The sequence below is a fragment of the Pseudophryne corroboree genome, chromosome 2, assembly GCF_028390025.1.
Source record: "Pseudophryne corroboree isolate aPseCor3 chromosome 2, aPseCor3.hap2, whole genome shotgun sequence".
NCBI lineage: Eukaryota > Metazoa > Chordata > Amphibia > Anura > Myobatrachidae > Pseudophryne > Pseudophryne corroboree.
In genome coordinates, this window is record NC_086445.1 from 640,858,262 (window position 1) to 640,886,072 (window position 27,811).

Sequence of the window (27,811 nt, forward strand, 5' to 3'; positions counted from 1 at the left end):
TGAAGGAGCAGAAAATCAATTCAGCTCTTTAAAAAAATTTTTATTTACATCACTTTAATTGAAGTTATTGAAGTTTTCATAGCAGAATAAAAAGAAGGGGAGAGAGTAGGACAAACGGAAATAAGGGTACGGGGAAGGGATGTTACATGTGGACATCAAGACATCAGTCATGACTAAATCAAGGTATAGCATGACATAAAAGCTAAGAGCAGTAGTAAAAAGTTACATTATTTTAGGTCTCACACTAGCAATAGGCTTCAATAATCTCATGATTCCAAACACAAGGGGACACATAGTACCCGGATTATGAGCTACTACAAAATAACAAGTTAAAGTCCATTGGTCAAAGGCTGAGAAGCTTTATGCTAACCAAGGAGACCAGATGGAGAAGAGAGCTGCTTTATTGTCAACAACACTGGAGATAAATTTTATTTGATAAGTGACCCAAATCGCTTCTGTGATGGAAGTCAGCGAGGGGAGTAAAGGAGACTTTACTCAGCCTTTTACCACATTTAATATGTGCCATATAAGTTTTTGTGTGGGTCTAAAACTCCATATATTGGTCTGGATAAGAGGAAGTAAGTCGGGGAGAGCCGGCATGGCAACATCAGTCACTTGTAGGATAAGATGATGGACTGCTGCCCGAAAAGGGTTTAGATTTGGACCAAAATATATGGAAGAAGTTGCCCTTCCAGCCGCATGCCCTCCACCATAGTTCAGGAAGCATGGAAAATTTAATGCAAGTGCTGTGGGACCATGTACCACCGCAAATATATTTTCAGTGAATATTTGCGGTGTTGGACCGAAGTAGCTGAGGAAACTAGGTTGTGTCGAACCTGTTACCAGACATCTACCCCCAGGATCTCCCACTTGTCACACTCCCAGGACTCTTTGTGGGAATCCAAAGGAGAAATATCATGAGAAAGCAAGAGGCGGTAGATAGTGGAAAACAAGCCCCAAGCAGGAGAGTGGAGAAAGCACAGTGATTCAAATGTACTGTAGTTCTCAGAGAAGACCTTCCAGGGGAATTGGTTGAGGTATAAAAATGATGCAATTTCAGGTACTGGTAGAAGCATTGAGGAGGAAGGAGTTAAGGGCCTAATTCTGAGTTGATCGCAGCAACAAATATTTTAGCAGTTGGGCAAAACCATGTGCACTGCAGGGGGGACAGATATAACATGTGCAGAGAGAGAGATTTGGGTGGGGTGTGTTCAAACTGAAATCTAAATTGCAGTGTAAAAATAAAGCAGCCAGTATTATACCCTGTACAGAAACGAAATAACCCACCCAAATCTAACTCTCTCTGCAAATGTTTTATCTGCCCCCCCACAGTGCACATGGTTTTGCCAAATTGCTAACAAACTTGCTGCTGCGATCAACTCAGAATTACCCCCTAAGTCTACATAGGAGGGAAAAGAGCCTAATAAGGCAATATCATTTAGAAACAGGATATCCTTTTCCATCCAGGGTGAATATACCCTTTATTTAAAGCCCAGAGGGAAAACAGAGTTATCCCATACAGAGCGAAGTGAAGGCATGAAGACAGGAGAGCAAAGACCTTTATTGACTTATCCCTAATTGTGGTTGTAAGGGTGATAGATGGAAATTTAGATACAGATGGCATCCTACGTGGTTGAGGGACCCACAATATAGATGAAATAGATACAGTTTGTAAAATATCAGATTTAAGTTGGACCCATCTACGAGAGGCTGAATCGGAGAGCCAGAGCACACCCAGAGTAAGCTGTGCTGCATATAATTATAATAGAAGATTAGGATCCCCCAAGCTCCCTCCTCTAGCCGGGTTATGTAACACCCTCAACCGTGCTCGGGACCTTCTCACTGCCCAAAGGAAAAAAGAGATGAAGGAATGCTAACAGGAAGAGCCTGAAAAACATATAGAAGACTGGGAAGGACATTCATCCTAAGGGCGTTAGTTCACCCTGTCCATGAGATAAACCTAGTTGAAAAAAGCTTTGGAGGTCCCTGGCAATAGCATGAAACAGGGTAATTAACTTCATACAACTGAGTAATGCCTGGTTAGGAAGACAACCTAGATATTTAATCTGTGTCTGTTTCCAGTTAAATTTAGTTTTGAAACAATGTCAATCTGATACCACTTTCAGATCGCAAATGCCGGGTCACACCTGGGAATTGGAAACTGGTGCTTCACTGGGCCGACCCGGCATTGGACCCTGAGAACTGGCTTCCCGACCCGGCAATGTGCCGGGTTGGTTGCCATCTGGGGCGGGGACCACAGCGGCATTGGCTGGGAGATGAGATCATATTCACACTGCCTCTCCCTATGCTGTGAACGGATACCGGGTCGCATTGACACGGGTAACCTGTTCATACCGCGCCTGACTCGGTAATAACCCGGGAATAACCCTTCTTTATTCCCGAGTTGAATTACCAGGTCAGGCGACCCAGGAATTTGGGAGTGACCCTTTCAGACCTCACAGCGACCCGCATCAACCCAGTAATATACCGGGTCAATACTCGGTTATTTGTGCAGTCTGAAAGGGGTATGAGAGAGTCAGGAAGTTTAAGATCAAGTACCTCAGTTTAGCAGCATAAATCTTGAAGTTAGAGAGTTCTCCATAGTCTTTCAATACTTTAAAAAGATTAGGAACCAAAATAAGAGGGTTGGTATGCGTAAGCAAAGCGTCATCTGCATAAAGTGAAATCATATTCAGAGGATCCTATACGAACACCTGAGATATCTAAGTTACTACGAAGTTTGGAGGCCAGTGGTTCAATCATGAGAGCAAAAATTAATGGCAATAAGGGGCATCCCTGCCTTGTACCATTTTTTATGAAAATGGGTAGTGAGGCCAGGCCGTTAACAAGGGCACAAGCTAACAGGGTAGCATATAGGGACTTGAGTCCCGTGAGGAAGTGCCCTGAAAATCCAAAATGTTGGCAGGTATGGTCTATGAAAGCCCAGGAGACTCTTGCAGATGCCTTCTCTGCATCTAGCCCCATCACCAGAGAGGGAGTACTCGTTGTTTCAGTATATTGATTGAGATCAATGGTCCTTCGAATAGAGTACATGGCCTGCCGGCCTGGAATAAATCCCACCTGATCCAGGTGAACAAGGCACAGTATCACAGCCACCAATCTGCTAGCTATAATTTTGGCAAACAATTTAAGATCTGAATTTTAAAGCAAGATAAGGCATAATGACAATCTCCGCCCTGGTGGAGGGGCCATCGACAGTAGTCCCTGCAAAAATGGCATTGAAAAGGTCCCCTAGGAAAGGAACAATGGCTCTCTGAAACGTTTTATAATAGAGTACAGGGAGTCCATCGGCAGAGGCGTTCTGATTTGATAACTACCTCAAATTCCTCAGGGGTGACGTCTTTATTGAGAGCCAATATTTGAGAATCAGTAAGTACCGGAAGGGGGAGGGATGACAGGAACGCATCCGAGGGCAGGTACGACCGATATGTGTTAGAAAGTAAATCTTATAAACTTTGATAGAAATCTCTGAAGCAATGAGCTATGCGTACAGAATCATATGTCAGCTTGTGCTGGGCATCTTTAAGCACAAGCACACTGTTATGCTGCCTAAGTAAATGTGATCACAAGGCCAGGAGGGAATCTTCCTTGTGTCCTTTTTCATAAAAGCGGTGTTGCAGCCAACGTAAAGTTCCTGCCGCCTTAGCGGAGAGAATTTGTTGGAGCTGGCCTTTTAAAGCTAGTAATTTGCTGTAAGTCGAACACTTAGGAAAACGCTGATGCTGTAACGTTAACGCCTCAACCTGTCTCTCCAGAAAGATAATTGCCTGCTGAACTATCAGTTTCTGAGCTTTTGCTAGTGAAATAAAATGGTCCTGGATTGTAGCCTTATGAGCTTCCCACACCACTGCTGAGACTATCTTCGCAGACCGGTTCAGGACAAAGAATTCCTGTATGACTTTTTCAGTGTTGGAGACATAATCTTTATTGAGAAGGAGAGAGACATTAAGCCTCCAGTGAAAAAGAGGACAGAGGAGAGGAAACAGAGGGCACGGAGAGAGATACAGCCAGGTAATTAGACCATGACACGGGGGTGACCTAGGCTCTGGATAAACCCTGTAGTGCCTGTGAGTTAAGGAGAAATAAATCAATTCTTGCATGGAGATTGTGCGGGGGAGAAAACCGGGTATATGTATGCTTGCAGGGATACAGAAGCAACACACATCGAGGAAAGAGAAAAGTGTAATAGTGGCTGCAAGTCGCTTCAGCTACCTAATAGCACTTGGACTAGATTTCTGAGTCTGGGAACAATCCCAGAAAACATCTGGGACAGTGTTAAAATTGCCACAAATGATAATTTGACAGTGAGCCAATTTCTCAAGATGAGGAAAGAAGTCGTGAAGAAGGGCACCTTGCACCGATTGGGCGAATAAAGGGATTTAAAACTCAAGTACGATTGTGATACCTGAACAACCACAATAGTAGATCGACCGAGAGAGTCTACGTCGGACTTCTTGATTAAACAATTTAAAAAGTTAGGTATGAGGATAGCAGTACCTTTTTTTGGGGGGAGCTCTTTAAAATTATTAGAATCCCTGCTTGCTATGAATATGCAATATCTTACAAACCTTTATTTGATTTCCTTCTTTATAATCCTAATCTGTATACATACACAGCACTGTATATAATAAAAATTAATTCATAAGTGTCATGAATCATACACACTTGCCTGCTCTCACGGAGATTACCTTTTTTTGAGCCATTAACCTGCAAGAGAGTACAACCACGTAACAGGTTTTACTCTCTGGAACACGTGCTCTACCCGCCCCCTGACTGGCACTCAAGCCATCAGATCTAATCGCCCCCAAGCTTCACTTTAATCCACAATCCGAGTCACTAGCTGTTGCTCAGAGCATTTTACAGACACTCCAAACAGCAGAACAGATCCCACAACATTAGGGGTGAACACATAGGGGGGCCTATCTCACTCGGCTGAACCTGTGTGGCACTTGCACTTTATGGGGTATATTCAATAAGAATCGGATCCATTCCGACATCCAGTTGTCGGAATGGATCCGACAACCCCTATTCAATGGACAGCCAAATCCGACTGTCGGATTTGGCCGTACACAGGGACACGTCCTTCCGCTGCTGTCAGCAGCGGCAGATGCGCTGACAGCAGCGGCCAGGTGCGCAGATGTTGGCGGGCAAGAGCCGTACGGCGGTGGGGGTGAACTGGCCGGTGGGGGGAGCTGAGATCGGCGGCGGCAGGAGGAGCTGGCTGCAGGAAGAGAGGTGCCTGCGGGCGGCGGGGAGAGCACAGATCGGTGGCTGGTGGGAGGAGCTGGCTGTGGGGGAACATGTCTGCGGTGGCGGGGAAGGCGATGCAGGGAGAGAAGTGCCTGGCCGGCGGACAGACAGGCACCTCTCTCCCTGCAGCGCCTCCCCCCCCCGCCGCCGCAGACATGTTCCCCAGGAGCCAGCTCCCCCCGCCGGCCGTTGATCTCAGCTCCCGCAGCACTGCTTGTCTTCTCACCTCAATCTGACTTGTTTTCATTCAATAAATACAAAGCATCGTCTTATCTTATCAATGGGCTTTTTGCAAGATCAATTGAGAAACAGTGTACATGTACAGTATAAATAAAAAGACTCACAATAAATACCCCTGAACAAACAGTTCATTGGCTCCACTTTACGCTTCTCTCCAGCATGGGAATCGCACGGCAAGTGACGTCAGTGACTAAGCACCCTCTTTTGTTCGTCAGGAGGCTTGCCACCTAGCTGATGGGTTAGGTGCAAGCCTCTTGATGAATGCTGAGAAGGTATAGTGGAAGAAAACTTTCACTTACCTTCTCACAGCCTGGGGGAGTGGGACAGAGCCGCGGGTCACGGCAGTGCACTGGCTGGTGAGCATGCATGGCGCACATCACGGGAGCGTACGCGCACCACCGGGCATGCGCGCGCACGCTGGACATGTGCGCATGCGTCTATAAGGCGTTAGGCCCCATCCCCACAGTTAGATTTACCTCAGTGCTGCAGCATGAAGGACACAGTGTCTTTGTCAGCTACAGACATTCTGGTATTGTCCCCAGAGCGCAGCAAAAGAGCCAGGCAGCCCTCTAGGCAGAACCTAGAGAAGAATTATAAAAGGAGAAGAATTATAAACCCTGTCAGGTCATACGTGCCTACTCTCCCGGAATGGCCGGGAGGCTCCTGAAAATCGGGTGACCCTCCCGGTCCCTCGGAAGAGCAGGCAAGTCTCCCGATTCTTCAGGTTGCCCCTGCCTGACTGCCCACTTAGTGTGTAAAGTGGGCGGTCCGGGCAGTTAATGATGCGATTCTTGCTGAATCGCGTCATCATAGCCACGCCCCCTGCAGTATAATGCCGGTGATCTCGGCATTACAGTGCGGGTGCGTGGCTTAAAGGAGATGCCGCTGTAACCCCACCCCATCCTGCCTCCGCCCGCCCTCATCCCGCCTCCGGTCCACCCCCTCCTCATCACGTCACACCCCTCCACTGCCCCCCTGCTGAGCCGACCTGGCTGCTCTCTCCCGGAGAGAGCAGCCAGAATGTCGGCATGTATGTGTCAGGTTGGAAGACAGCAGGGACACATCTGAGGGTGGTGAAGTTAGTCAGAATGCTGAGACTTCTTCTCCTCCTGCTTATTCTCACAGAGTGGTGAGAAAGTGCACAAGTGACCGTGTTTCTTCTAGAGATGCCTGTTCAGGAAAAAAATATCTCTTTCCCAGGTATTGCCAGCAGCCGGAATACCTCTAAGGTCCATAGCAGACCCCCCTCTCCTGCCCACAGCTGGCATACATTCCCTATCTCTGACCGGCAGTCTGCGCAAGACCGCGCTCATAAGGGGACTAGTCATAGCCATATAACCCCCCCTTTCCCACTCATCTAGGGAAGCTGGTTATACTCCAGTAGATTGGGAGTCAGAGGAGGTAACCAGGACTAGCGCATCCTCTAGCAGAGGTGAACATAGTGATTTGCAGATGGCCCGAGTAGCCTTAGTGGGCAGAATGCCCCCATCTAAAATAATGGGCTCTAAGTGAGTGCTCTCAAGTATACAATTTCGACCAGTTAGCCTTTAGAACGGCACTTATTAAGGAGAATGATATGGTTCACCGTTACCACACTGGCATTCCAGATATTCTGTCCCTATTTGCCCCGGACATTGATTCGGCTTTAACTTCACTCGTGGGCGAAAAGGTTCAGAGTGACACTATTGATAAATTACTGATAAAAATTCAGTTTAAAGTCTCAGACGCTGCCGGTCCTTTATTATTTGTCCTTGACAAGGCAGAAATAGAAGGCGTCTCGGGGGGGCTCTCTAGATTCCCTGGTAGCTTCCAAGATGGCCCTTTTAAAAGCTATTAGTAGGGCTACCCTAATAATTGGTCAGACATTCGATTTCATATCAAACTCACGTAGAACTCGCTGGCTAGCTAATGTAGGGCTAATCAATCTAGCTCCCAGACCAGTAGATGTTCCCAACCTGATAGATTCTGAGATTTTCGGCCCCGACTTTATAGATGAATTGAAAGTCCGCTATAAAGCTTGCAAGTCCTTTGCAGACCTTAAAGACCACAGCCTTCCAGACGGCGCTTTCATCAGGAGGGTCATCCTGCAGGAGCCAGCAGTTCGACTCGAGACCACAGAGGTGCCCCCAGAGCTCCCAGAGGAGGCCCACCCCAGACACGGACTGCGAGAGGCACAGGGTCCGGTGGCACATACGCCCCCAGTAAAGACAGATGATACGGTAAGTCACCTAATTTTACAACCTCCGCCTTGTCTTTCCCAGGCAATAGCCTCCTGGAGGCAGATCAACACAGACAGGTGGTTGCAAAAAATCGTGGAAAAAGATCTATTCCTACCCCTTTTCCATTTTCCACGCCAAATTTTCCCTGTTCAAAAATCGCCAGTCAGTTATTAGATGGGGTCCTATCCCTTTCCCTGCAGCTAGGCAAGATAGAGTTGGCAGACACTTCCACAAAGGGCTGGGTCAGTCACCGTTTCCCTATCAGGAAACAGGACGGTTCATACAGACCGGTCCTAAATGTCAAATCTCTCAACCAACATATAAAACCTCGTTCTTTCCGTATGGAGGGCTTAGCGGACATACCTTTTCTGCTAACAAAGAACGATTTTTGTATCAACATAGACCTCAAAGAAGCCTTTCATACAATTCAAATACATCCAAATCACAGGAGACTTCTGAGGTTCCTGTGGAAGGACTTCCTCTATCAGTGGACCGTCATGGTCTGGTCTTTCCAATGCCCCTTATACATTCACAAGCCTTATGAAGGCAGTGATCTCTCACCTCCGCCAGAAAGGGATCCGCTGTATAATCTACAAAGATGACCTGTTAGTGGTCCAATGAAACCAGGAAACCCTTTTGCTTCACAAAGAGTTCATTCTTTCTCTCCTCCAGAACCTAGGGTTTACTATAAACTTTGACAAGTCCATGTTAACACCTTCCCAGTCAATTGTTTTTCTGGGTTTCTTGATAGATACCCCTTCTTTATCGATTTTAGTTTCCCCAGACAAGTGGAAGGACATTCAAGACTTCATATCTCGAACCCTCGATCATCATTTCTCACTGAGAGACTTGGCCAGAGTTATAGGGAAAATGAGATCCTTAGATCCAGGATTTTCTCACGCTCCCCTTATCTGCAGACACTCTAAAATCCTTCTTTCAGCTCTCCTTCGTCTGGGATGGACTTGGTCTGACAAAATCCTCTTAACCCCAATAGTTCTCGAAGAAATTCGCAGCTGGACGGACCTTCCACTGCCATCTCCCAGACCTCTTCTACTTCCTCCACCAGACATGATCATCACATCAGATGCATCCCTTTCGGGTTGGGGAGCATTTACCAAACGGTAAGGGGAAGATGGTCTGCTCAAGACTCAGCAGCGCACATCAATCTCTTACAGTTGAGGGCTGCCAGGTTAGCACTCTCCTCTCTAGTTCCCCCGCACTCCCGGGACACCTCAGTCCTCCTCTACCTAGACAACAGAACCGCTGTATCCTACCTCAACAGGATGGGAGATCACTTTTCTCTTACGTCCTAGAGGATGCTGGGGACTCCGTAAGGACCATGGGGTATAGACGGGCTCCGCAGGAGACATGGGCACTATAAAGAACTTTAGATGGATGTGCACTGGCTCCTCCCTCTATGCCCCTCCTCTAGACCTCAGTTAGATCCTGTGCCCAGAGGAGACTGGGTGCATTACAGGGGAGCTCTCCTGAGTTTCTCTGAAAAAGAATTTTGTTAGGTTTTTTATTTTCAGGGAGCACTGCTGGCAACAGGCTCCCTGCATCGTGGGACTGAGGAGAGAGAAGCAGACCTACTTAAATGATAGGCTCTGCTTCTTAGGCTACTGGACACCATTAGCTCCAGAGGGTCGGAACGCAGGTCTCACCCTCACCGTTCGTCCCGGAGCTGCGCCGCCGTCCTCCTCACAGAGCCGGAAGATAGAAGCCGGGTGAGTATAAGAAGAAAGAAGACTTCAAAGGCGGCAGAAGACTTCAGATCTTCTCTGAGGTAATGCGCAGCGGTAACGCTGCGCGCCATTGCTCCCACACACAACACACACTGCAGGCACTGATGGGTGCAGGGCGCAGGGGGGGCGCCCTGGGCAGAAATAATAAACCTCTAGGACTGGCTAACATACATATATAGGCTGCGGAGGCAGTATATATTATAATCCCCCGCCAGTATTGAAAATTTGAGCGGGACTGAAGCCCGCCGCTGAGGGGGCGGAGCTTGATCCCACAGCACTAACCAGAGCCATTTTCTCCACAGCACACTGCAGAGAAGCTGGCTCCCCGGACTCTCCCCTGCTGAACACGGTGACACAGGGCAAAAAAGAGGGGGGGGGGGGCACTTGTAAGGCGCAGTGAGTGTATATATTGTATACATATAATTATAGAAATGCGCTGTTTATCTGGGAATTTTGTTTCCAGTGTCAGTTGGCGCTGGGTGTGTGCTGGCATACTCTCTCTCTCTGTCTCTCCAAAGGGCCTTATTGGGGAACTGTCTCCATATAAATATATCCCTGTGTGTGTGGGGGTGTCGGTACGCGTGTGTCGGCATGTCTGAAGCGGAAGGTTCATCTAAAGAGGAGGTGGAGCAGATGATTGTGGTGTCTCCGTCGGCAACGCCGACACCTGATTGGTTGGACATGTGGAATGTTTTAAATGCAAATGTGACTTTATTACATAAGAGATTAGACAAAGCAGAGTCCAGGGATAATACAGGGAGTCAATCAATGGCTTTGACGGTGTCACAGGGCCCTTCAGGGTCTCAAAAACGTCCCCTATCCCAAATAGCAGACACTGATACCGACACGGATTCTGACTCCAGTGTCGACTACGATGATGCAAGGTTACACCCAAGGGTGGCCAAAAGTATTCATTATATGATTATTGCAATAAAAGATGATTTGCATATCACGGATGACCCCTCTGTCCCTGACACGAGGGTACATATGTTTAAAGAAAAGAAACCTGAGGTAACCTTTCCCCCATCTCATGGGCTGAACGCGTTATTTGAAAAGGCTTGGAAAACTCCAGACAAAAAACTGCAGATTCACAAGAGGATTCTTATGGCGTATCCTTTTCCTGCACAGGACAGGGTACGGTGGGAATCCTCGCCCAGGGTGGACAAGGCTTTAACGCGCTTATCCAAGAAGGTGGCGCTACCGTCTCCAGACACGGCAGCCCTCAAGGATCCTGCTGATCGCAGACAGGAAACGACTTTAAAATCAATTTATACACATACGGGTGCTTTGCTCAGACCGGCAATAGCATTGGCTTGGGTTTGTAGCGCGGTAGCAGCTTGGACAGATACCTTGTCAGCTGATATTGATACCCTAGATAGGGATACCATTTTATTGACCTTAGGTCACATCAAAGACGCAGTCTTATATATGAGACGCTCAGAGACACGTTGGGCTGCTAGGTTCAAGGCCCAACGCCATGGCGATTTCTGCTAGGCGAGCACTGTGGACCCGCCAATGGACGGGTGATGCCGACTCAAAGAGGCATATGGAAGTTTTGCCTTACAAGGGTGAGGTTTTATTTGGGGAAGGTCTCGCGGACCTGGTTTCCACAGCTACCGCGGGTAAATCTACTTTTTTGCCTTATGTTCCCCCACAGCAAAAGAAAACACCACAGTATCAGATGCAGTCCTTTCAGTCGCATAAGTCCAGAAGAGGTCGGGGCTCTTCCTTCCTTGCCAGAGGTAAGGGTAGAGGGAAAAGAATGCCTGCTACGGCTAGTTCCCAGGGGCAGAAGTCCTCCCCGGCTTCTACTCAATCCACGGTATGACGCTGGGGCTCCACTGAGGGAGTCCGCGCCGGTGGGGGCACGCCTTTGACTCTTCAGCCACGTCTGGGTTCAGTCGGACGTGGATCCTTGGGCGATGGAAATTGTATCCCTAGGCTACAAGCTGGAATTCGAAGACGTGCCTCCTCGCCGATTCTTCAAATCGGCTTTACCAGCTTCTCCCCCAGAGAGGGAGATAGTTTTAGCTGCAATTCAAAAGCTGTGTCAACAGCAAGTGATTATCAAGGTTCCCCTAATACAACAGGGAAAAGGGTACTATTCAACCCTATTTGTGGTCCCGAAACCGGATGGCTCGGTCAGACTCATTCTAAATTTAAAATCCCTAAACCTGTACTTAAAAAAGTTCAAGTTCAAGATGGAATCGCTCAGGGCAGTTATCTCCAGCCTAGAAGGGGGGGATTTTATAGTGTCAATAGACATAAAGGATGCATACCTTCACGTCCCCATATATCCTCCTCATCAGGCATACCTGAGATTCGCTGTACAGGACTGTCATTACCAGTTTCAGACGTTGCCGTTTGGGCTTTCCACGGCCCGAGGGTTTTCACCAAGGTAATGGCGGAAATGATGGTGCTCCTGCGCAGACAAGGAGTCACAATTATCCTGATAAAAGCGAGATCAAAGGAACAGTTGCAGAAAAGCGTGTCGCTCTCCCTGAGAGTGCTGCAGCAGCATGGCTGGATTCTAAATCTACCAAAGTCACAGTTGGTTCCAACGACTCAACTGTCTTTCTTAGGCATGATTCTGGACACAGAACAAAAGAGGGTTTTTCTCCCGATGGAAAAAGCCCAAGAACTCCAGAACATGGTCAGAGACCTGTTAAAACCGAGAAGAGTGTCAGTCCATCAATGCACTCGAGTACTGGGGAAAATAGTGGCGACCTACGAAGTCATCCCCTTCGGCAGGTTTCATGCGAGGACTTTTCAGTGGGACCTTTTGGGCAAGTGGTCCGGGTCCCATCTACAAATACATCAGAAAATAACCCTGTCCCCCAGGGCCAGGGTGTCTCTCCTGTGGTGGCTGCAGAGTGCTCACCTTCTAGAGGGTCGCAGGTTCGGCATTCAAGACTGGGTTCTGGTGACCACGGACGCGATCCTCCGAGGATGGGGAGCAAGTCACACTAGGAAGACATTTTCAGGGACTATGGTCAATCCAGGAGGCTTGTTTACACATCAACATACTGGAATTAAGGGCCATATAGAACGGCCTACGACAAGCGGAGAATCTTCTTCGCGACCTACCGGTTCTGATTCAATCAGACAACGTCACAGCAGTGGCTCATGTAAACCGCCAAGGCGGGACAAGGAGCAGAGTGGCAATGGCGGAAGCCACCAGGATTCTACGCTGGGCAGAAAATCACGTAAGCGCTCTGTCAGCGGTATTCATTCCGGGAGTGGACAACTGGGAAGCAGACTTCCTCAGCAGACATGATCTCCATCCAGGAGAGTGGGGACTTCATCAAGAAGTTTTTGCAGAGATAACAAGTCTTTGGGGACTTCCTCAAATAGACATGATGGCGTCACGCCTCAACAAGAAGCTTCGGAGGTATTGTGCCAGGTCAAGGGACCCTCAGGCAGTAGCGGTGGACGCCCTGGTGACACCATGGGTGTTTCAGTCGGTCTATGTGTTCCCTCCTCTTCCTCTCATCTCAAAAATATTGAGAATTATAAGACGAAAAAGAGTGCAGACAATACTCATTGTTCCAGATTGGCCTCGAAGGGCCTGGTATTCAGATCTTCAGGAGATGCTCACAGAAGATCCATGGCCTCTTCCTCTCAGGGAGGACCTGTTGAAGCAGGGGCTCTGCGTGTTCCAAGACTTACCGCGGTTACGTTTGACGGTATGGCGGTTGAACACCGAATCCTAGCTGGGAAAGGTATTCTGGAAGAAGTCATCCCTACTCTGATAAGGGCTAGGAAGGAGGTGACGACAAAACATTATCACCGTATCTGGAGGAAGTATGTATCTTGGTGTGAAGCCAAGAATGCTCCTACGGAAGATTTCCACCTGGGCCGTTTTCTCCACTTTCTACAGACAGGAGTGGATATGGGCCTAAAGTTAGGCTCCATTAAGGTACAGATTTCGGCCCTATCTATATTCTCCCAGAAGGAATTGGCTTCTCTCCCAGAAGGCCAGCCTTTTGTAAAGGAAGTGCTACACATCCAGCCTCCTTTTGTGCCCCCAGGTGCACCATGGGACCTTAACGTGGTGTTACAGTTCCTATAATCTCACTGGTTTGAGCCTCTTCAAACAGTTGAATTAAAATTTCTCACTTGGAAGGTGGTCATGTTGTTGGCCTTGGCATCTGCAAGGCGGGTGTCCGAATTGGCGGCTTTGTCTCATAAGAGCCCCTATCTCATTTTCCATGTGGATAGAGCAGAGTTGAGGACTCGTCCTCAATTTTTACCTAAGGTGGTGTCATCGTTTCATATGAACCAACCTATTGTGGTGCCTGTGGCTACGAGAGACTTGGAGGATTCCAAGTCCCTTGATGTAGTCAGGGCCTTAAAAATGTAGGTAGCCAGGACGGCTCGGATTAGGAAAACAGAGGCACTGTTTGTCCTGTATGCAGCCAACAAGGTTGGCGCTACTGCTTCTAAGCAGACTATTGCTCGCTGGATCTGTAACACAATTCAGCAGGCTCATTCTACGGCTGGATTGCCATTACCAAATTCAGTAAAGGCCCATTCCACTAGGAAGGTGGGCTCTTCTTGGGCGGCTGCCCGAGGCGTCTCGGCTTTACAGCTTTGCCGAGCGGCGACTTGGTCAGGGTCAAACACTTTTATAAATTCTACAAGTTTGATACCTTGGCTGAGGAGGACCTCCTGTTTGCTCAATCGGTGCTGCAGAGTCATCCGCACTCTCCCGCCCGGTCTGGAGCTTTGGTATAATCCCCATGGTCCTTACGGAGTCCCCAGCATCCTCTAGGACGTAAGAGAAAATAAGATTTTAAACCTACCGGTAAATCTTTTTCTCCTAGTCCGTAGAGGATGTTGGGTGCCCGTCCCAGTACGTACATATTTCTGCATGACTTGTATATAGTTGTTGCTTACATAAGGGTTATGTTACAGTTAGGATCAGTCGTTGGCTGATACTGTTTTGTTCATACTGTTAACTGGTTGCGTATATTCCAGGTTATACGGTGTGGATGGTGTGGGCTGGTATTATTATTATTATTATTATTATTATTATTATCCTTTATTTATATGGCGCCACAAGGGTTCCGCAGCGCCCAATTACAGAGTACATAAACAAATAATCAAGCAGATAAACAGCAACTTACAGTTGACGACAATATAGGACAAGTACAGGGTAAATAAACATAGCTACATCAGCAGATGACACTGGAATAAGTATCAGGTGGCAGAAGACTGCTGGATTTGGTGCAGTTGAATATTATTAGAGTAAGAAAAGGATAAGCACATGAGGGGAGAGGGCCCTGCCCGTGAGAGCTTACATTCTAAAGGGGAGGGGTAGACAGACAGGGGTGAGACAGATGGGGTACATAGAGAGCATAGAACAGAGGTTTAGGATGAGATTTGGCTGGGTTTGGTGAAGAAGTGGGTCTTGAGACCCTGTTTGAAGTTTTGTAGAGAGGTGGAGAGTCTGAGGGGGAGAGGTAGGGAATTCCAGAGAAGTGGTGCAGCACGTGAAAAATCGTGGAGGTAGGAGTGGGAGGAAGTAATCCGTAGGCAGGAGAGTCGGCGTGCATTAGCAGAGCGAAGAGGACGTGTGGGAGTGTAAAGGGAGATAAGGTCAGAGATGTAGATGGGAGAAGAGTGGGTGAGGGCTTTGTAAGCAAGTGTGAGAAGCTTGAAAAGGATTCTGAAAGGGAAGGGGAGCCAATGAAGGTCTAGTAAGAGAGGAGAGGTGGACGTAGTGCGTTTGGTGAGGAAAATGAGCCGGGCAGCAGCATTGAGAATAGATTGGAGTGGAGAGAGGTATTTTTCAGGAATGCCAGTCAGGAGGAGATTACAGTAGTCCAGTCTGGAGATGACCAGTGAGTGGATAAGAGTCTTGGTAGCATCCTGGGTCAGAAAGGGTCTGATCCTGGAAATATTTTTAAGATGAAAACGGCAGGTTTGTGAGAGGTGCTGAATGTGTAGTTTGAAGGAGAGGAAGGAGTCAAGGATTACTCCAAGACAGCGCACTTGGGGGCTAGAGGAGATAGTAGTGCCATCAATAGATAATGAGATTGTAGGAGGTGAGGTTATGCGGGAGGGAGGGAAGATGATCAGCTCGGTCTTAGACATGTTAAGTTTAAGAAAGCGCTGGGACATCCAGGAAGAGGTAGCAGAGAGACAGTTGGAGATACGAGTGAGGAGAGTAGGGGTCTGGAGAGGAAAGATAGATTTGAGTGTCATCAGCATAGAGATGATATTGGAAACCAAAAGAACTAATGAGCTTACCTAGTGAGGACGTATAGAAAGAGAAGAGAAGAGGACCAAGGACAGAACCTTGGGGTACCCCTACAGTTAGTGGAAGTGAGGGGGAGGTGGAGTCATGAGAGGAGACAGAGAATGAACGGTCAGAAAGGTAGGAAGACAGCCAAGAGAGGGCAGTGTCACGCAGACCAATAGAGTGAATGATTTGCAGTAGGAGAGGATGGTCCACAGTGTCAAAAGCAGCAGCGAGGTCAAGTAGAATAAGTAGAGAGTAGTGTCCCTTAGATTTAGCAACATGGAGGTCATTGCATACTTTTGTAAGGGCAGTTTCAGTGGAGTGGAGAGGACGGAAGCCAGACTGGAATGGGTCAAGCAGTGAGTGTGAGGAAAGAAAGGAAGTAAGGTGGTTGTATACAATACGTTCAAGGAGTTTGGAGGCAAAAGGGAGGAGAGAGATGGGTCGGTAGTTGGAGAGAGTGTTTGGATCAAGGGTAGGTTTTTTAAGAATAGGAGAGATGAGTGCATGCTTGAAGGCAGAGGGGACAGTGCCTGATGAGAGGGAGAGATTGAGAAGGTGGGAAAGATGTGAACAAGCAGAAGGAGAGAGGTAGCGGAGGAGGCGAGAGGGGATAGGGTCAAGTGGGGAGGTGGTGAGGGGACAGGAACGAATGAGGGCCATGACTTCCTCTCCAGATGCATGGGAGAAAGATGACAGAGTTGGTGCGAAGGATGGGGAGGGTTGGTAAGGGATGGGAGAAGGCTGGTTACTGATGGTCTGGTGTGATGTGATGTCCTGACGTATGGAGTACATTTTGGATGTGAAGTAAGTGGCAAAGTCAAGAGCAGAGAGTGAGGAAGGGAGACGAGGTGGAGGTGGGCAGAGGAGTGAGTTGAGAGTGGCAAAGAGGTGCCGGGGGTTGGAAGACTGGGAGGAGATGAGGTTCTTGAAGTATGACTGTTTAGCAAGAGAAAGGGCAGCACTGAAGGATAAGAGCATAAGTTTGAAATGGAGGAAGTCTGCCTTAGAGCGTGATTTCCTCCAGTGTCGCTCAGCAGTACGTGAGCATTTTTGCAGATATCTGGTGCATTTGGTGTGCCAGGGTTGAGGTGTTAATTTGCAAGGGTGAATAGTGGTTGGTGGAGCAACAGAGTCAAGAGCAGAAGTAAGGGATGCATTGTATGTGGAAGTGGCTTGTTCATGGCATGAGTGAGAGAGAATAGGAGAGAGAAGTGAGTCAAACAGGGAGTATAGGGAGGTGGTGTCAATAGGTTCAATGTTACGCTTAGTGATGGTAGCCTTAGGAGGTAGAGATGGGGAAGTTGAGAGAGATAGGTTAAAGGAAAGCAGGTGGTGGTCAGAGAGTGGAAATGGGGAGTTGGAAAAATCAGAAATATCACAGCGGTGAGTGAAGACCAGATCCAGTGAGCTCCCATTCACATGGGAGGGTGAGGAGGTCCACTGGGAGAGACCAAGTGAAGAGGTGAGGTTAAGGAGTTTAGAGGCCGGGGATTGTGTGGGGATGTCAATAGGGATGTTGAAATCGCCTAGGATAATGGAGGGAATGTCAGAAGAGAGGAAGTCAGGAAGCCAGGAAGCAAAGTTGTCGATGAATTTGGAAGCAGTGCCAGGGGGGCGGTAAATGACAGCTACTCTAAGATGTACTGGCTGGAAGAGGCGTCTGGCATGGACCTCAAATGTAGAGAATGTATGGGATGGTTCTGGTGGTATGAGTTGGTAGGAGTAACTAGAAGGTAAAAGGACCCCAACACCACCCCCATGGCGACCCCCAGGTCGGGGTGTGTGTGTGAATGTGAGGCCCCCAACAGAGAGAGCAGCAGGAGAAGTAGTGTCAGTGGGCGTAATCCAAGTTTCAGTAATGGCAAGTAGGTGTAGGGAGTTGGACATGAAAAGGTCATGAGTGGGGACCAAGATCTGGCATTCCAGAGGGCACAGGATAGGGGGTATGAGTTTGTGGGAGAGATGTGAATGAGATTATCAGGGTTGCTGTAGCGATGAGGTGAGATTAACTTTGAGGGCAGGGATGATGAGAGAGTAGTGATGGTACGGGTGCCTGAGTTAGGAGGGGAAACTGCAGGAGGTGGGCAGGGAGGGAGGTCAGTGTGATGTGAATGGGGTGTGGGGAGGTGACAGGGAAGGGAGAGAGGGAGCAGGGCTGAGTTGTGGGGTAGCAGGACCATAGGGCAGAGGTGAATGAAAGTGGGGTAACAGGAAAGTAGGTGGAAGGAAATGGAGGGGAGACAGAGGAGGGGAGAGAGGAGGAGGTGTAAGAGACTAGGGAGGAAGGATAAAGATACATTATTAGGTAGACACTGAGTGATGTGGGGAGTATAAGAAAGCCTTGACATAGTGTTAAGTAGGTAAATAGGTTGAGGGAAAGTGGAAGTAGGAGTGGAGGCTGTAAGGGAATCCGAGCTGAAGAATTGCAGAAATGCAGATGAGAAAAGCAGTGTAGGCTCAATGGGTGTAGATTTAGTATGAAATGAATCAGAAGCGTAGATAAAGTGGGTGCAGAAATGTATTTGGAGTGTAAGAAATGAAAGGATTGTGAGAGGTTTACGAAGCGATGGTAATTATGTTAGATGTTTTAGGTGTTTGCAGATAAAATTGCACTGGTGCAGCTGTGCTTCAAAAAACAAAATTACAATAATACAGATACAAGCATTTGTAGGTGAAATGGATGGTTTTTGAATTGTCCAAGTAAGGTAGTTCCGTGCTATTTAATCAGATGCAACAATCAGGAGGTGTGTGATCTGAAAAGTGACTCACATTTGTATGAATCTTGCCCTTAGATTAACAAAAATCCTTTCCTCGTACTGTCCGTCTCCTCTGGGCACAGTTTCTCTAACTGAGGTCTAGAGGAGGGGCATAGAGGGAGGAGCCAGTGCACACCCATCTAAAGTTCTTTATAGTGCCCATGTCTCCTGCGGAGCCCATCTATACCCCATGGTCCTTACGAAGTCCCCAGCATCCTCTACGGACCAGGAGAAAAAGATTTACCGGTAGGTTTAAAATCTTATTATTCTCTGCCAAGAGGCAATAGACATCTGGAACTGGGCGGTGGAACATTCCATACTCCTGTCCGCAACATATGTCCCAGGAGAGCTAAACGAGTTAGCCATTTCCTTATCCAGGAAAAAAAATTTATGCTGGATCGGGGGTCTCTAAGACTGGAAGTTTTCCTCAGCATTGTGAAAACCTTTGGTCACCCACAGGTGGATCTGTTTGCAACTTCATTGAACACACAGGTTCCAACCTTCGTGTCCAAAATCTGGACTCAGGGGGTTCTCCACATGGATGAGATGTCCTTTCCATGGACAGATCTGATTCTCCCATATGCTTTCCCTCCCCCAGCTATGTTACTGAAGGTACTCCACAAAATCAAGACAGACAGAGTATCTCAGCTTGTCTTAGTTTACCCCATCTGGCCCTCCTGGGTTTGGTTCCCCTTAATCAACCCCCTCCGCAAGGGACCCAAGCTTCCCCTGGGCATGTCCAAGGATTGCTTCCAAGGGACTCCCGACCTTCTGCAGGAGCTTCCCCGTTACATGTGGATAGTGACATTACTCGGTTGCTGACCACCAATGACCTCTCGGCTTCTTCAATAGCCTTGATAAATGCTTCCATTAGGCCCAGAACAAAATCCAGATACCAGTCCATCATAAATGAGTTTATGTCTTGGCAGTCCTCTCAAAATCCACCTTTAGGCTCTCTTTCGGAGCCTAACTTAGCGCTAGACTTTCTGGCCTGGCTTCTGCCACCATACGGTCGTATGGCTCGGCCCTAGATCTTCTATGTCCAGGCCTCACAGAAAACAAGCTGTACCTTAGATTACTCAAAGGTATTTTTTTGCCTAGGCCACCATGCCCACGATACTTTTCCATGTGGGACATTAATCCTTTTTTAAACTACTTAGCCACCATCCCTTCAGATGCCAACATTTCGGATCTTTCAAGTAAGCTGGTTTCACTGCTAGCACTAGCTTTCGCAGCTAGAAGAGCCAAGCTTTTCTTAATAGACACATCTGAACCCTGGATGATGACCACTCCAATGGGTTTCCATATCGTCCTTAAAGGGCACACAAAGACCAGCTCCATTCAGACCCCTTTGGTGGAATTTGATCTAGTCAAAGAGCAGCTAGATGCAAATCTTTGAATAGTCAAGTGCTTATCCGCTTACCTCGCACTAACAGCTCCATGGAGAAATGACATCTCTAGCCTTTTTATCACATGCCGTAAGCCTTTTTGTCCGGCCATACCCTCTACAATCAGGGGTTGGACAATTTCTGCCATGCAAAGCTCAGGGATAGACACCTCCATCTTCAAAGGACACTCCATCCGCGGTGCCGATGTCACTTCAGCAGCGGCTAGAGGCTTAACATTACAGGCAATAATGCAGGCCGCACGTTGGTCGTCCACTCGTACCTTCGTTAAACATTATTGGAGGCCTTCTGATACCCAAAGGATAGAATTCCTTAGAGCAACCACCAGGTATGTGGTAGTCTACCCACCAGTTGAACAAACACTAGTTTGCAGAAATCTATGATCTGCAAACTCTCTTTGTTCTAGGTAATAGGATTGCCACCTAGCAACAGCTCCCACCCTACCCACCCTGAACCTTGCTAGGTCTGTTGGTTGTAGTCTCTAACATCAGTCATTAATTATGCCTGTTCTCTCGTTGGATTTCAGGTGCTCCAAAAGGTCAGAAGAAACAGCCGCAGGCGCAGCTACCTAAGCTTTAAAAATAGCCTTACAGGGCTCCGCAAGTTTGCGGGAGTTTAGATTATGTGCTAGTTTCGAAGCAACATAACAGTTTTTTATTCTGCCATTTCCAGTTGTTTCCTCTTATCACCTGTATTACTGTTCAAGGTTTCAAGTAAACACATTTGTTTCTGCATCTATATTGTCTCCTACGTCCTTTGTTACTGGGCTATAGGAGCTAGGGTGATCTTACCTTTCTAAATTTCTCTTTTGTTCTAGTTGGGATTGCCATCTGTAAGCTTCCGTAAAATCTAACTGTGGGGATGGGGCCCAACGCCTTATAGAGGCATGCGCACGTGCACGGCAAGCATGCCCGTGCCCGGCAGTGCGCACACGCTCCCGTGATGCGCGCCATCCGCACGCATCGGCCAGTGCGCTGCCATGATCCGCGACTCTGTCCCGCTCCCCCCAGGCTGTGAGAAGGTAAGTGAAAGTTTTCTTTCAGCGTTCATTGGGAGGCTTGCACCTAACCCACCAGCTGTTGCTAAGTGGCAATCCTATTCCCTAGAACAAGAGAGTTTGCAGTTCATAGATTTCTGCAAACTAGTGTTTAACTAGTAACCATGTAACAATGCTGTGATACATATAGTATTAAAACATGGGCCCTCATTCCCAGTTGTTCGCTCGGTAAAAATCTTCGCATCGCAGCGATTTTCCGCTTAATGCGCATGCGCAATGTCCGCACTGCGACTGCGCCAAGTAAATTTGCTATGCAGTTAGGAATTTTACTCACGGCATTTTCATCGTTCTGGCGATCGTAATGTGATTGACAGGAAATGGGTGTTACTGGGCGGAAACAGGCCGTTTTATGGGCGTGTGGGGAAAAACGCTACCGTTTCCGGAAAAAACGCCGGAGTGGCTGGAGAAACGGGGGAGTGTCTGGGCGAACGCTGGGTGTGTTTGTGACGTCAAACCAGGAACGACAAGCAGTGAAATGATCGCAGATGCCGAGTAAGTCTGAAGCTACTCAGAAACTGCTACGAGGTGTGTAATCGCAATATTGCGAATACATCGTTCGCATTTTTAAGATGCTAAGATTCACTCCCAGTAGGCGGCGGCTTAGCATGAGCAAATCTGCTAAAATCCGCTTGCGAGCGAACAACTCGGAATGAGGGCCCTGGTAATTATATATGAAACATTTCAAGTGCAACTTGTAATATTTGTTCTGCTACATAGAAATTAAGTACAGTTGCAAAAACTTAGATAATTACAAAAAAAGTGCACATTAGTCTGCAAGTCCTCGTAAGTATCGTCAGAATTATATAATATGTTGTTATACAGGATTATACAGGATTGCAACTGTACCTAGTTTCTATGTAGCACAAAACGTTGCACTTGAAATGTTTGACATATAATTACCATGTTTTAATATGTATCACTGCATTGTTATGTGGTTACTAGTTAACGGAGGTGCTTAATTACTGACATCACTGCCATGTGACTCCCATGCTGAAAAGATAAGCAGGAAGCGGTGCCAGGTGAACTGTTTGTCCGGGGGTATTTATAGTGAGTACTTGTATTTATACACTTCAAAAAAGTGCAATAAAGCGCTGAAACATTGATAAGACGCTGCTTTGTATTTATTAAATGTCCTGAGTGCCGCTGTTATTCCATACCTATTGGGGGGCCAGCAGTCCACTGGCCAATGCTGAGGTTACTGGGCAGGTACAGCGCATAGGTGTCTCATTGAGTGCTGTAACATGGATATATATATATATATATATATATATATACTGTATATTTCTCCCTGTTCCGGCACTCAAACACATTAGCCCTCACAGCAAGAAATAAAACACACAGACCACTACAGGATATTAATAAAACGCATTGGCCCACACAGGAAAATAATAAAATTGCCCCAGTGCCCACAGAAGACTGACCTGTCCACAGTACTTGCTGACATGCTTAGCCCCACCCCCCAAGAGCAATGTGTATTCGTCAGTTTAGCTCCCGGCAGAAGAGCTGTCGGTAGCTGAAGTTTATTGTGATCACTGTGGTGTCCAGGCCGGCAACAGTACCAGTGTATCCAACCTAGGTTGGGGGTATATGTTGTCTGGGTGACAGGGGGTAGGATGAAGAGTGTATTTCCTGGGGGAGGGGGTGTGAAGAGAAATGGTAGGTTGGGTAGTGTATGTCCCTGGGCTCGGGGGTATTGTATGTTGAGGTAGCCAGGGCTAGGGTGGGGACTCCCTGTATATCCTGGGACCAGAGGGTAAGCTGGGTAGTACAAGTCCCTGGGTTAAGGGGGTAGGGTGGGCAAGGTATGTCCATGGGGTCAAGGTGGTAGGGTGGGCATTGGTAGGGCACATAGTGTATGTCCCTGGGTTGGGGGGTACTGTGCCTAGGGAGCAAGGGGTAGGTTGGGGAGTGTTTGCCATGGTAAAAAAGGGTATAGGGTAGGGTAGACAGTATATGTCACTAGGTTGGGTGGGAACTAGGGGCATTTCTGATGAGGGGGCCAGGTGGTATGGAGCACTTTGTCTAGGGGGGCAGGGTGGGCACTGTATGTCCCTGGTTGGAGCAAGGGGGGTGGAGTGGTGGTAAGGTGGGTAGTGTATGTCTCTGGGCTGGGGGTGTGCTCTGGGTTAGGGTGGTACTCTACTGTAAGGCCTGGGGGTAGGGCTGGTTAGCTCCCTACTAGAGCATATACATTACTCAGTGCTTCCACAGATTACAGATTCCGGTTTGTGTTTCACAGTGAAACCCTAATCCTAGAAGCGCAACAGCTTGCACTGGCAAACATATGCATTGCTTAGAGCCATCAGGCAGTGCCTGAGGGGAGCATGGGATTGGCCCAACAGGAACTTACTCGCTGAGCCGGTGGCCCAATCTGCTGCAGCATGTGTATACAGTATGTATATATACAAATACAAAAACACATGTACACATTGATTTGCATACTTTGCTTCAGGGTCATATTCAGCCCATATTCGTTTAAATTCATCCAGATGATGTGGACCTAGAATTGACCAATCACGGGTCAGGTAGTCAAAATTGTCCATGATAACAGCCACAAAGAGATTAATTATCTGAAAAATAACAAATTATACATGAATATGTATCCCACATTAAAGTTTGTGCAGTGGATTAACAATCTAATTGATGTATTTAAATAAACATACCAAGAAAGCACATAGCATATAGAAACTTATGAAGTAGAAGTATGCAAAGCTTGTTCCGCATGTGTATTCTTCACCAGGCAAAAAATCGGACTTTGGGTCACACAGCTTCCCATAAGAACAGGCTAAAAGGATTTCATGCCAGGCCTCCCCAGTTGCACACCTGAAAATGATTTAGAGATATGGCAGTAACTAAATTTTTTAGTTCTGAATATAACCTTGTAATTTAACGAACACCATCTTTGAAAAATATAACATGTTTGAACTCTCAATTTTAATATCTTTCAAGCAATCCCTTATTGTGTAAAAGTACTGTAACTGATAGACAATCAATACAAATATACAGTACTCTGTTTCTTTAAATGTTCATTAGGGGATGCAGTCAGGATGCCAGCAGTCGAAATCCCGACGCCAGAATCCAGACACGAGCCCAAAATGGTGACGCCGGAACTGAGGGTTTTGATTTCTATATAAGCGCCAACGACTGTGATTCAGTGACGTGCGGTGGGGTGAGCCAGGTCACCGCACGTCCCTGCTGTGATTCAGTGCCATTTCACAGTAGACTGCAGAGAGAGCAGTGTTGTCTGACGGTCCGCACGTCCCTGCTGTCATTCAGTGCCATTTCACAGCAGACTGCGGAGAGAGCAGTGTTGTTTGACGGTCCGCACGTCCCTGCTGTGATTCAGTGGCATTTCACAGCAGACTGCGGAGGGAGCAGTGTTGTCTGACGGTCCGCACGTCCCTGCTGTGATTCAGTGCCATTTCACAGCAGACTGCGGAGAGAGCAGTGTTGTTTGACGGTCCGCACGTCCCTGCTGTGATTCAGTGCCATTTCACAGCAGACTGCGGAGAGAGCAGTGTTGTCTGACGGTCCGCACGTCCCTGCTGTGATTCAGTGCCATTTCACAGCAGACTGCGGAGAGAGCAGTGTTGTCTGACGGTCCGCACATCCCTGCTGTGATTCAGTGCCATTTCACAGTAGACTGCGGAGAGAGCAGTGTTGTCTGATGGTCCGCACATCCCTGCTGTGATTCAGTGGCATTTCACAGCAGACTGCGGAGGGAGCAGTGTTGTCTGACGGTCCGCACGTCCCTGCTGTGATTCAGTGGCATTTCACAGTAGACTGCAGAGAGAGCAGTGTTGTTTGACGGTCCGCACATCCCTGCTGTGATTCAGTGGCATTTCACAGTAGACTGCAGAGAGAGCAGTGTTGTCTGACGGTCCGCACGTCCCTGCTGTCATTCAGTGGCATTTCACAGCAGACTGCGGAGAGAGCAGTGTTGTCTGACGGTTCGCACGTCCCTGCTGTGATTCAGTGGCATTTCACAGTAGACTGCAGAGAGAGCAGTGTTGTCTGACGGTCTGTGCTTATTCCAAGCTGCTCAGCTGACCTATCTGTGGGGTAAATTTACTAAGGCCCTCATTACGAGTTGATCGGTCGCAAGGCGAATTTAGCAGAGTTACACACGCTAAGCCGCCGCCTACTGGGAGTGAATCTTAGCTTCTTAAAATTGCGACCGATGTATTCGCAATAATGCGATTACTAACTACTTAGCAGTTTCAGAGTAGCTCCAGACTTACTCTGCCTGTGCGATCATTTCAGTGCTTGTCGTTCCTGGTTGACGTCACAAACACACCCAGCGTTCGCCCAGGCACTCCCACCGTTTCTCCGGCCACTCCTGCGTTTTTTCCGGAAACGGTAGCGTTTTCAGCCACACGCCCCTGAAACGCCGTGTTTCCGCCCAGTAACACCCATTTCCTGTCAATCACATTACGATCGCCGGAGCGAAGAAAAAGCCGTGAGTAAAAATACTTTCTTCATAGTAAAGTTACTTGGCGCAGTCGCAGTGCGAACATTGCGCATGCGTACTAAGCGGATTTTCACTGCGATGCGATGAAAAATACCGAGCGAACAACTCGGAATGAGGGCCTAAGATGGGAATTCTATTTAAGATGGGATGTTGCCCATAGCAAACAACCACATTCTACTTCTCGTTTATCTAGCACCTTCTAGAAGATAATATCTGGAATCTGATTGTTGCTATGGGCAACATCCCATAGTAAATAGAACTTCCATCTTAGTAAATTTACCCCTATGTGTCCACTGCGTGCATCCACTCCAGTAGCTGAGCTGACCTATCTGTATCCAGTCCACTGTGTCCATTCAACTTGTGTTGTCATTTAAAAAAAATAAAAAAATTGCTCTTTTTTATATAAGTTGTGTGCACTGTACCCCACTGCACCTTTTCTAACATAATAAATATAAGCAGTTTGATTTGCTGCTGTTTTGCCATTTAAAAAAAAATGAGATTTTATTTTTTTTATACAAGCTGTATGCACAGTACACAACTGCACCTGTATTGATATAATAAATATAAGTAGTGTGATTCGCCGACGTAAGTTCATTTAAAAAAAAAAAAAGGCAGACGACCAAGACAGTCACTGAGTGGCAAAGATTTGGGCCAGGTGAGTGCTGTCACTGTGACTCACCTTATGGAAGGAGGCATTACTATGTGGCATAATCTGCAAGGGGCATTACTGTGTGAAATAAGGTATAAGGGGCACTACTGTGCAGTGTAATGTGAATAAGGGAATAAGGCTGCACTACTGTGTGGCAGAATTCGAAGTGGGGGTTCGGTGGTGTGGCCATGCCCCTTCCCCATGAGACTACACTTTTTTGGACTGTGCTGTTTAAAAAATGGGGGGGAGGCAATGCTGTTTCTGGCACAAGGCACCAAAATGTTTAGTTACTGCTCTGCTTGAAGTCACCAATATCTTTAAGGACAGCATTTCACATCGGTCTCAGTAAACCAATCTCGTGTCTATACTCAGTCCTAAAAAAGGAGTACGTGCATTGACAACTGACAGATTACTAAGAAGATCCTAATTCTTTGGGAGTTCACATTTATGAAATTAAATGAAATTCACTTCTACAAGAAGTTGATGAATCTGTCCAAACAGACAAGAAGATATGTAGAGGAGCTTCCAATAACTGATACACTCATCAACCAAGAAACTAAAAATGAACCAGTGTAATCTAAAGTCTATTATATTACAGATGAAGATTGCCAAAAATATTGAAATTTATTAAAACTTGATTTTCATCAAAAAAATAAAAACTGTCTCAAGAATGTTAATGTGTGATTCTAGAAAAATAGTACCTACCAATTAAAGAACATTTAAAGAATATTGGAAAAATGCATGAAGGCTAACAAAGTTCATCACCATTAAGAACTGCACGGTGTCACGCTCGGCGTAAGCTGGGGTTCCGATAACCGAGTTTTGGCTGAAGGGACAGCTACCTGTGAGGAGAGTAAATGAGGTGACTGAATGTAATTCCTCCTCGTGGGGTGGAAGCCAAACTAAGTGTTAACGTTGGCCGGAGGGCGTAAAGAAAAGTAGGACTTCGTAGGAAGATAACTGTAGTTTTAATGAATAATCAGGCTGTACACAAATATTGGAGAAATAGAAGAAACTGGAAGAATTAGAGTCTATGGTTAAATGACTTGAAGAGTGAAGCTGAAGAATTCCGGTAAAGAAGAACTGAAGACTGTTTTATGATTAAAAGACGAGGCTGAAGTACTTTGACATTGAAGAAATGAAGACGTGGTTTGTGATTGAAAGATGAGGCTGAAGAACTTGGACTTTGAAGAAATGAAGACGTCTGCGGGAACCGGCGTTAGCACCTGGAGCTCCTCTACGACCTGGGACCCCCCGTGAGCGCTTCCACGAGTGGCAATGGACTTAGCAGGACTGCAGCAGCGTTTAGGTAACCGATAGATGAGAGCAACCAGGACCAGGGAACCAGAAGTAACCTGGGAGCACAGAGCTGGAGAACCTTTCACAAGGAGGTAACTTGATGCACTGGCACTCTCCCTCTGAGCCAGCCCCCTTTTGTAAGGGGAGAACACGCAGGATTGGCTGGACACAGATTGGGAACTTCATTGGTAATACTCTGGTCTCCAACATGGCTGCCCCCAGCACAGTAGACATACTTAGCTGTTAGCACACAGCTTTAGCCAGCTTCTGTCTCTGACACACTATACTGTGTCACCACTAGAGGACCTTACCGCAGCGAACCCCACTGCAGCGCCCGGCTCTCCAGACCCTTGGCCTCCGGCCCTTGGCAGCCGCACATCCGTCCAGGAGGACTCGCCGCCAGCAGCTCCCTGCCACCGCAGCCGCGCCAACCAGCGGGACGGTAACC

The 27,811-nt window shown here is 47.4% G+C and overlaps 1 protein-coding gene and 1 pseudogene across 2 annotated transcripts in view; both read right to left on the reverse strand.

Annotated features, from left to right (window-relative positions):
* Positions 1–27,811, reverse strand: part of CACNA1S (calcium voltage-gated channel subunit alpha1 S) — a 515,698-nt gene that overhangs the window by 37,659 nt on the left and 450,228 nt on the right. For both annotated transcript variants that reach the window (XM_063954963.1, XM_063954964.1), the window contains 2 exons: positions 23,608–23,767; positions 23,387–23,514 (listed from right to left, as the gene is read on the reverse strand). In XM_063954963.1, coding sequence (XP_063811033.1) covers positions 23,387–23,514; positions 23,608–23,767 — 288 coding nt within the window. The remainder of the gene's footprint in view (positions 1–23,386; positions 23,515–23,607; positions 23,768–27,811) is intronic.
* LOC135050429 (uncharacterized) lies at positions 55–19,385 on the reverse strand (annotated as a pseudogene).